The 11,327-nt window shown below is 39.6% G+C and overlaps 1 protein-coding gene across 1 annotated transcript in view; it reads left to right on the top strand.

The window, feature by feature from the left end:
• The first annotated feature begins 546 nt into the window (after positions 1–546).
• CNTLN (centlein) overlaps positions 547–11,327 on the top strand; it is a 471,389-nt gene continuing 460,608 nt past the window's right edge. Inside the window, 2 exon segments of the mRNA XM_078152483.1 lie at positions 547–635; positions 6,399–6,487. Of these exon segments, the coding sequence (XP_078008609.1) occupies positions 6,425–6,487 (63 nt within the window). The 5' untranslated portion in view covers positions 547–635; positions 6,399–6,424.

Genomic DNA, 11,327 nt, shown 5'->3' with positions numbered 1-11,327 from the left:
GGGGCGCTTTCCGCCACGCCTGCGCTAGCTCTCTCAGCATCCTGACGAAGAGGCCGCATTGCGAGGCGGGGGACCGTGGGGGTGGGGGGTGCGCTGGTAGGTGGGGTGATGTCGGAGGTGGGGGGAGGGAGCGGCCGCGCGAGAGCTAACGGGCCGAGGCGGGAAAAGGGCCGCGCACGCGCAGCTCGAAGCTCTGGTGTCCCGGGATGGGGCCAGGGAGGGCGGAGTTTCGAGAAGGAAACTTGACCGCTTAGCGGCCGGCCGCCCGCGGCGCCGCGTTCCCCGCCCCCTCAGGTCGTTGGCGCTGCTCGCCCCAATTTTGGGGCGGGGGGCGGGGGACACTCGGCGCGGGGCGCCTTCCGGAGTCAGGCCGAGCGGGCCTCTGGTGGGAGGGGGCCGTAGACAAACGTGAACTTGACCGGCTGGGCTGAGGGAAGCCCTGGCTAGTGAAGGTGGAGGCGGCGGGCGGGGTGGCGAAGGGGCCGAGGCCCAGGTCGGGGGCTGCGTCCGTCCAGGCCTTCCCCACTGAACCCCCGGCTCGGGGGAGGGGCTCCGTGGAGGGAGCGGCGTTGGACGAGCTGCAGCTGCTGGAGGAAGAGCTGAGGTGCGTTCGGGAGGAGCTGTGCCAGTGCCAGGTGGGCTGCCGCGGCCTCTCTCCTTCCCCCTTCTTTTTCTCCTCCTTCCCTCTCCTTCCCCTCCCCTTTTTCTCTTTCCCCGCCCCCTTTTCCGTCCTCCTCCTTTTTCTCCTTCCCCTCCCCTTTTTCCTTCTTTCCCTTCCCTCTTCCCTGCCTTCCCCATTTCCCTCTACTCGTTTCTCCTCTCCTCCTGCCCTTGCCCCACGTTCCCCCCTCCTTTCTCCTCTTCCCTCCCCTCTTCTTTCTTTCCGTCTTGTCCTCCCCGCTCCCCCTCTCCTGCCCTCCCCTACCCCCACACTCCCCTCATCATCTCCACCTACATGAGCCTGGAGGAGGTTGAGCACCCTAGTGCATCCTTCTCGTCTATGGACTTGAGAGTTTGAAAAACCTTGTAGAGAGGATTTATTCCAACTGTCTCATTTTATAGATGAGGACACTGAGGGGGAAAGTGACTTTCTCAAGATTTCCTAATAAAGAATTGAGTTGGGATTCCAGCCCAGATCTTTTGACTGCAAAGCCCAACTTCAGATTTTAGCTCCTTACCTTTTAACCCCCAAGAACCCAAGACCATACCAATCCTTCACCGCCCCCCCCCCAGGTGTTCTGTTTCCTTATCCTCTCTAGTTCTGATACTTACATTGTGTGAAATGTGATGTTCCCCTCTCTTCAGACACAAATTCACATTGTTGGCTGGATGCTTTTGGCCACCAAAATGCTAAATGGGGCCAATGAACAGATCATAGAATTTCAGAGTTGGAAGGTACCTTAGAGATCATAAAGCAACAATAAATAGGAAGCATGTAGAGTAACCAAAAAAATTTTGCATGAAGTGATGTGGGGTGAAACGAACAGTGTCAGAAGTACAATATACTCAGTGATTGTAACAATGGCAATAAATTCAATATGAAGACACAACACACCTCAGGTCAAAAAGTACCAAAACTGAAGGACACATTTGTCCAAACCCCATTAATAATTGATAATCTATTTTCAGGGGAGTATGAACTTTGTAAAAGGATTTGTCTGAATAGTTGCTGGTATCTGTCATGTCAAAATAAAATGAAGAAAAACATTTTAAAAATCAAAAATCTTAAATGGTGGGTCTTTATTTCAAAGAGAAGTTTGAGCCCTTTGAAAAGCAATACCCAATATCCAAAAGCAGTTCTGCTTCCTATTCCTATTCACTGTCCATCTATATAAGGCTGTATAAGATAAGTGTGCTGATGGACCAGCTCTAGGGGTTGTCGGTTCAACTGAATATCATAGTCTGGACAATAAGCATTCATATTCCACCTGGCTTTTCTGGTGAAAATTATGTAGACAAACTAAAGTAATTATGGATTTTGTCAAGAAATTTTACAACTTTTCCCAGCTTTATACGATGCTGTCTACAAATGAAGAATCACTGGAAGACCTTACCATCTATAAAGAATCCCAAATTCCGTTTGGACTCTCACCACAGCATCCTCTTACCACAAGGGCAAATACGATTGACAAGCATATCTCCCTATTTTATGCCTTGATTGATGTTAATAATAAAAAATTATACAAAATAATAACTAGCATTTATATAGCGCTTTAAAGTTAGCAAAGCCCTTATCAAATATCCCATCTGATCCTCGCATCAACCTTGAGAGCTAGATGCTATCATTATCCCCATTACACAGAAGAGGAAACTGAGGCAGAGGTAAAGTGACTTGCCGAGGGTCACACAGCTAGTAAGTCTGTGAGGCACAATTTGAACTCATGTCTTCCTGACTCTTGAGTGTAGCATTCTATATCCACTGCATCGTCCAGAAAAAAGTTATTTCTGTTGTTTTATCTTTCAAAGAATTTTGTATGATTTTGACAATATGCACGGAAGACACATTATGATGATATTTCAAAGGGTTTTTCTGTAGTCAACAAACAAAAAGCACAGCAGGATCCTCTGTTCTTTACAACTTTTAGTCAGCTGGGTAAATTAAAAAATGTGGCCTGATGTAGAACCTCATTTTCAGTAGGCTGCTTGCTTCATTCATAAGTTTTCATCAAAAATGTAAAGGAAGGAGGTTTAGTAGTATCAGATCTCTGGTACTGGCTAAGAAATAGGAAGCTAAATCAATGGAGCATAGTAGACATACAATTTGCAGCAGCAAATAAGTGTAATAACCTTGTATTAGACACATGTGAAGACTTAAGATTTGGAGATAAGAATTCATTATTTGGTAAAAATTCTTGAGAAAACTGGAAAGCAGTATGGCAGAAATTGTGCCAATATCTTACACCATTTACCAAGATAAGTACAAAATGGATACATGACCTAGATATAAAGAGATATTATGAGAAAATTAGAAGAACATGGAACATATTACTTATCAGATTTATGGATAGGTGAAAAATTTATGAATAAACAAGAGATAGAGAGCAAAATTAGGTGTAAAATGGATAATTTTTAAATTAAAAAGGTTTTGTGCAAGTAAAACAAATATAGCCAAGATCAGAAGGAAGGAAGAAAATTGGGGAAAAAATTTATAGTTTTTTCAGATAAAGGTCTCATCTCAAATATATAAAGAACTTTGTCAAATCTACAAGAATACAAATCATTCCTCAATTGATAAATGGTTGAAGGATATGAACAGGCAGTTTTCAATGAAGAAATCAAAACAATTTATAGTCATATGAAAAAATGCTTTACATCGTTATTGATTTGAGAAATGCAAATTAGAACAACCTTGAAACATCATTTTACATCTATCAGATTGGCTAAAACGATTGAAAGATAAAGTGACAAATATTGGAGATGTGGAAAAATTGGGACACTAATTCATTGTTGGTGGAAAATTGTGAACTGATCCAATCATTTTTTACAGCAATCTGGAATTATGCCAAAAGAGTTATTAATCTCACTATGTACTATACCCTTTGACCCAGCAACACCAATACTAGGTTTATTATCAAAGATGACTAGGGAAAAAGGAAAAGAACCTAATGTTCTAAAATGTTTATAGCAGCTCTCTTTGTGACGGCAAAGAACTGGAAATTTTGGGGATGCCCCTCAGTTGGGGAATGGTTAAACAAGTTGTGGTATATGATTGTGATGAATACTGCTATGCTATAAGAAATAATGAGTTCAGTTATCTTGGAAAAACATGGAAAGACTTGCATGAAATAATGGAGTGAAATGAGCAGAACCAAGAGAACACTGAATACAGTGACAGCAATATTATTTTAAGAATGACTTTGAGGGGGTGCAGCTAGGTGGTGAATTGGATAGAGTACCGGCCCTGGAGTCAGGAGGATCTGAGTTCAAATCCAACCTCAGACTCATAACACTTACTAGCTGTGTGACTCTGGGCAAGTCACTTAACCCCATATAAAGAAGGCATATGGGACAGGAAAAGAAGGTGTGATTTAGTTCAGTTTAACATGCTTTTTATAAAGCAAGCCAAATCAACCAGCATTTGTTATATTCTAGTCACCTAACATGGGAAAATCATCGTGCTAGGTTTTAGGGGATGAAAGACAAAATGAAACAGCTCCTGCCATCAATTTGTTGATAATCTAATGGGAAAGAAACAACAAGTACACAGATAAGTGCCTACTTTGGTAGGAGCTGAGGATGGCTTCTTAGTAGGGGGAAGGATAATACACAAGTAACTGTATTGCACAATAATACATGAAATATATGTTAGAGAGGTGCAAAATGGGATCTGTTGAATCATCTGACAAGGGAAACTCCTAAAACCAGGGAAATCAATCAGTTGCAAGATTTGTCAACTGATCAGACAGATGATATAAGAGAGAGAGGAAACACATGTTAACACATTTTACATTACATTTACTTTGCATTATATTACACATTAGACATAGATTATACATGTGTAAGGCTGAGATTGTGAACTTGAGACATTAATCACTTGCCTGTTGTAAGGGTCTTATATAATTCCTCTGGACTCATGTCCCACTATTACTCCTGGAAACTAGATGACTTCAGAAACTTATAGACCTTTGCTGGAGTGGGCAGCATTTCTGAGAAAGTTTTTTTTTCTTTTTTTTAAAGATACAGATTATACCCTGACAAAATGTTATGGGGCCTCTATCCTTACTTCATGTGAGTGGATTTAAATAGCCATTCATTTATGAAGGGACCTACCTTCAAGTTACCATCTCAGATCCCTTTTACAATTTTTACCCTACTCTTCCTCATTTCTCTCAGACAAGTCAAAGAAACGAAGAGACTGTTTTTCCTTCTCCTCTCAAAGGCAGTCTTGGCTGAAGTTAAGTCTCCAGCTTCTGTCTCTTGCCTGCCTTTTCTATTACAGAGCCAGGACCCTCTTGAGTACCCACCCTCTCTTCCCCTGGTAATAAAAACCCACTTATGAGGTAGAGTTTTATCCCAGAATTATTAATTCAGTTCTTACTCCTTTTCTTCTCCCTACTTCTTTATCCACCTTAAGTCATTAGTTTCTTAGATTCTTGCCAGATGATCTTTTTGATATTTCTTTGATCAATGCAAGGAAACACTAGCTTCATCTAACCCTAGAATTAATTATGAGGGGTTGCCTTCATTGTTTAGACTTTTCTTGCTGACTATACTTATATACTTTTAAAAAAGTTATTTCTACCATTTGAAATATCGGTGTGTTCAATAGCTTGCTAATCTCTGGATTCTTTTTGGACAGACGATTTGTTTGGATGGCTCCCCGTTGTTCAAACTCCTTCTGTTTTTGTTGATGAATAGGCTCATCTTTGGAGGATATGCTATTCTGAGAATATGATTGCAGCTGAGTTTTAACACCTTCCACATGCATGGATTTGGTCTACCCCACTAGGTCTCCAGTGGGGTTAGGTGAAGTGGCTCCTACTGCCAAGTCATTCTGGCTCAGTGCCATGGAGGTGTGGTCTGTCATATGGAATGCAAGGCAGGTGGGGATCAAGGCTAGGTGAATGATTAGTGGTTTGAGTTTTTAAACTCTGCACTCTATTATTGTTTCTGATAAGAAATATTGTTGTGGACTTATTTTTCATTATCTTTTCTTCTTAATCCAGTTTTAATAACAATATATTTGACCCATTATTGAGGTGGTATCTTCTAGGAGTTATGCTGAGAGTTAGTTTTTTACTCTGCCATGTTTCTTTGTATTCTTAAATAGATTTTTAGATAAGACATTTATGAAAGTTGAAAATCACTGTGGTCAGAAAAATTGATTCTTTTGAAAAATTTATTTTATAACATTTTTCATGATAGGGACACACATACTGGATAAACAAGTAATGACAGGATAACTTTACAAGCCAGTTGGAGATATGATTGATTTGTTTATCTAGCATTATCATTTTCCTGAAGGGAATGGGGAAGATGGGAAGGATTATAATTATGAAAGGGAATATATTTTTAAAAATTCACTTAAGTAGCCTCTTTGAGCTTATAATGCGTTGTGTAGAAACTAGAGATCATAAGTAGGGATGGATAGAGTGCTTGGCCTGGAGTTGGGAAGACTCATCATTCTGGTTTCAAATCTGGCCTCAGACACTTAATAGCTGTGTAACATGGACAAGTCACTTAACCTTGTTAGCCTCAGTTTCCTCACCCTGTAAAATGAGCTGGAAAAGGAAATGGTAAACCACTCCATTATCTTTGCCAGGAAAACCCCAAAAGGGGTCACTAAGAGTTGGACATTACTGAAAAATGACTGAACAACAAGAATTCCTTAATCTGTAATTGTTGCATTAGAAAGCATGATATTTAAAACAAGAAATTTCTTTTATTTTTCCTTTAAGGCTGACAAAGAATTTGTGTGGTCTTTATGGAAACACCTCCATGCAGCAAACCCAAATCTCACAGAAGCAATCAGTCTGGTTGTGGAAAGGTGAGTCCCAGCATTATTTTTGAATAAATATTTGGTTTAAAGGCCTACTCCAATACCTCATTGTGGCATAGAGGTGATTCTGAGTTCTTTAAGGCAGTTCTAATTTACTTCATCCTTTTGGCAGGTTCTCCCAAGCTGGAAGAGCTTTGAGGAGAGGCTTGGTGATAATCTCTGTGATTTCGGACTAGCCTAAATCATTTTGGAGAGGCTAATCACCAAGTTAACTGCACAGTGATGATTTTCTTGACCACGGTAAATCATGAAGGACATTTACTAAGAGAAATGGTGATCTGTGTCAGTGGAAGAAATGCCCCACACTGTTGAAATCTTTGAAGTATTAAAGAAATTATTTTATTTGTCTTTTTCCTTCAGTGTTTAAAAAGTCATTCTGGTATGTGAAGTAGGTTTTTTTAAAAAAGTATGCATTTTTTATTTAGCATGGTATTACAAGGGATGATCTTAATGGCTATCCTGCTTACTCAGCTAATAGATCACAGATTTAGAGCTGAAGACACCTGAAATGATCATGTACAATCCTCCCCTTTTATAGGTGAGGAAACTGAGGCCCAGAGAAGTGAAGTGATTTACTCTGGAGTCACACAGATAAATAAATATCTTTAAGTATGATTTGAGCCTTGATCTTCATGACTCTAGGTCTAATACTTCATTATATGGGCTTCTTTTACTTAAGAAGGGGTTCTCTTCTTAGTAGTCTACTTTGGGGACACAGGCTGCCTTTTGGTCTTCTTGTCACTGTGCTTTTGCTTTTACTGTATTTTTCCATGTACATCTCCCTTGCTTGAAGTGTCTAGGCCCAGATCAGGTACCATTTCTTCTATGAAACTTTCTTGTCAACACACCCCACCCCCTCCCCACAAGTAATGTTTCCTCCTTCATGTTTTTCATGGTTTCCCTGTAACTTTCATTTGGATTTAGTTTCCTATATGTCATAGCTGTTTGCATACATACCATTTTCTTTCATTAAATTGTAAGATTCTAGAAAGCACTGTTGTGCCATAGCTGTTTTTATATGCCCTTCTTATTTGGAAAAAAATGTAACACAGGAGATAAAGTTCTTGTTTAGAGGTCATCTCCAATTCCTCCCATTTAACTTAGCTTATACTAGCTTGCTTGAAATGTTTAAAACTGAAATGTCTATAGTTTCAACTCAACTCTTTTAATGAGGGACAAAAAGCTTATTTTGATAAGATTTTGGTATCATCCTTAGAGAAAGACTGTCCTTACTACAACTTCCTTTAGGCATATACATTGGGATTTTGTATCAGAAGCGAGACAGCCTGCAGACAACATTTATAATCTTCAAAGGGACAATATGATTCCTGGATCTAAATATCCAACCCTAGTATTTCTCCTGAACTCTCTCTCCTGGACTGCAGGCCCCACATCATCAACTATATATTTTACATCTGAAACAGGGTATCCTATAAGTATTTTAAGTACATCCAAAAAGTACATTATCTTTTGCCCTCATACCTCTATCTTTTAATCCTTCCTAGTACTATCAATACAACCACTATCCTCTTAGTCACTTAGGCTAACAAACTTGTGTCATCCTAAATTCCTCACTCATAATCACCCAAAGTGTATATGTAATCTGTTGTCAAATCTTATTGTTCCTGCTTTCACTACCTCTGTCATATATGTCCCCTTCTCTGCACTTACATAGCTGCCATCCTAGTATAGGCCTTTATCATTTCTCGTCTATACAATTGTAATAGCTTGTTAATTGGTCTCCATTCTCGAGTCTTTTCCCACTCCACTCCATCTTCCACTTATTTTCGAAAGTGGTCTGGTTTGGATTTATTATTACCTTCCCCCCTCAGTAAACTCCAGTGGCTTCTTCTTATGTTCAGGATCAAATACAAAATCTTCTATGTGACATTTAAAGCCCTTCTCAAACTGGACTCTTCCTACCTTTCCACCTTCTCAGTTTTCATTCCCCTCCTCACACTTTATAGTCAAATTACATTGACTTGCTATTTCTTACACATGACACTCCCATCTTCTGATTCCTGCCTTTGCACTAGCTGTACCTTCTGTGTTAAATATTTTCTTTCATTACCTTTGCCTCCTAGCTTCCCTTAAAGACTTGGCTCAAATTCCACCTTCTGTGGGGGGCTTTGCCCTGTTTCCCATGCTGCTAGTGCCTTCTCCTTGAGATTATTTTCCATCCATACTATATAGCTTATATATATTTAAATGTCCGTACCTTAGACTATGATCTTCTTGAGGGCAGGGATATTTTTTCATTTTTTGTATACATGGTGTTATAAAATTGAAAATTGATTTTAATTCTATTTTTTAAGGCTTAGTCAAGCTAGATTTAATATTATTCTTTGCTGTATGTTTTGCTTAGGTAACCTCAGGTCACATATCTTATTCTGATCTTATAACTTGAATCTCCAGGGCAGCTAGTTGGTACAGTATATAGAATGTATGGCCTGGAGTCATGAAGACTCATCTTCCTGAGTTCAAATTTGGCCTTAGATACTTACCAGCTATATGACCCTGGGCAAGTCTCTTAACTCTGTTGGCCTCTGTTCTTCATCTGTAAAATGAGCTGGGGAAGGAAATGGCAAACCACTCTTGCTCAAGAAAATTCCAGATGGGGTCACAAAGAGTTAGACATAACTGAAAATGACCGAAAGATCACAACAAACTTGTTATGTCCACCCACCTTCCATCTACCCATCTTCACCCACCATCCATATTCTAGGGAAAGATCAAGCTTAATTGAAACTATTGTGGACTACTCCCATAGCCTGAAGGCTAATCCTATTACCTGAGGACTACTCCCATCTCCTGCATACTACTTCTGTTCCTAAGTCAGGGTTGTCTTGCTTTTGTCTGGTGATCTGAATCACATCTTTTTTGGGGCTAAGGGGGTTTTTACAGAGGAGGTTCAAGCAATGGTAATACCAAACTGAGGATCAGAGGGTTTTTAACTTTCTGACCATTCAGAATAAGACACATCTTTGAACCTAAAAATTTTGCTCTGTTATCTTATTAATTATTATAAAATATCTAATCATCCATCAGTGGTGTCTCTGTCATTATTGAGGTAACTATTGACCCACTTTGCTAGTTGATTTGTTACTCCACTAATAAACTGCTAGTGCTTGGAAGGCAATACCTTGGACTGCCTTTGTTTACAACCATGGCAACTGGGGCCTTGTCTGGGATTAGGGGAGGGAGTCTGGTTCCTGAAAAAGCCTCTTAGGGAACACTCCCCTGCCACCAAACTCCCTGGTGATGTTTCTGTCCTGGAGGGTGTACTTTTGATGAAAACTGCAGTGGAGAACTGACTCTTTGCCTCAGTCTCAATTCTTTGAGCTAGGGTAAGCATTCTGTTGGAGAAAGTTGCAACTTTGTGTGTTTATGTCTGTCTTGGGGTACTGTTTGTATTTGATGTGATAATTTGACAATAATTGATGTTATAAAGCCTGGCAAATTCCCCTAAGGAGCTTAAACCCTTGAGAAATTTTTTACTTCTTCAAGGGGGAACTCTTGGCTTATGACGAGAAAGATTAATATTCTTTTAGGGAATTCTTAAACCTTAGAAAATTTGTTTTCTTTAAGGGGTCCCTGGCTCAGCCAGGAGAGTGGGTTCTTAAGCTTTTGAAGAATTCTATCTTAAAAGGGGGGATCTTAGTTTTAAAGCTCAGAGGCATACATACTTCTCATTTAAGAAAGGGGTGAGAAAGAGAGGATAACCAAAATATATAGAGCAAAATCATTCTAAGATATCTAAGTCTCAAAATTGGCTTGAAAAGAGATGTTTGTTTTTTGTTTTTGTGTATGCACACTAATTCCTTTTTGAAGCTTCGTTACTGGTATTTAATGTCTGAGTATCTGTCTTGTGATTCCTACTTCATTATGTTTAAATTACTGATAAGAGAGAGATGTTCTCCAGGTTTTGCCCTAAATATTGACCTCCATTAGCTCATAAACTGGGTCCCTGGAAAAATGACTCAACCTATGGACAGCCACACCTACCCTGGGGAAATATGGCACTATGAACCCAGTTGTAGAAAGCAAGGGTCAGTAGGGGAACACTGCATGTCTCCCAGTAGGAATTCACTTGTACCAAAAGCACCCACATCTCTGGGCAACCCATGAGTTTTTTCCTCAGCCAACAACTAACCAAAACAGTCCACCAATTTGAATGCCATGAATTGTCAGAGGAATTCCTGTTAGGGACACATAAACCTTTATTAGATCTATGAACCAAAGACCAGGCCTCTGACTAGGATACTCAGCTGAACCATGTGGCCCATTGTCTTGTGCCCATGAAAAGTAAGCATAGGCATAAGCATAGAACATGAGCCTTAAACATAAACTGGTCATGAGTTGATTGTCATTGTGGATGTTAAGCCTTTGTGATACGTTAGAAACTGTAGAGTTTGTTTTAGGAGAAGAAAAGATTACATACAAAATGCTTTTTTTTTTGTTTTAGGGAGGGAGATTTTATTTTACTCTAGTTTTAAAAGTGTCAGACTGCTAGAAGTCAGCTTTAGTAGGATTTCAAAGACAGTTTACAATTTGAACTTTCATTTTGACCTCAAGAGGGGAGAAGTTTGTTTAAATCAAGGAGTGACTTGAGGGTGAGTGAAACTTAATCCTTCTAAGTAGCTTAAGTAAAATAGATTTTAAATATTAGAAATTATAAATCCATATTTAATTGGGTCCTGAGATGAAATTTTGTAGATTATGGCTACTTGTGCTGTCCATCTCAGGATTTAGAATATTTGTTAGTTTGTAGAAGAACCTTTTAACTTTTTGAAAAATAGATTGTGCAAAGACAGGCATTAAGCAGGTC

Source organism: Phascolarctos cinereus, unplaced genomic scaffold (assembly GCF_003287225.1).
Source record: "Phascolarctos cinereus isolate Bilbo 61053 unplaced genomic scaffold, phaCin_HiC Scaffold_4;HRSCAF=312, whole genome shotgun sequence".
Taxonomy (NCBI): domain Eukaryota; kingdom Metazoa; phylum Chordata; class Mammalia; order Diprotodontia; family Phascolarctidae; genus Phascolarctos; species Phascolarctos cinereus.
This window is presented reverse-complemented; position numbering and strand designations above follow the sequence as displayed.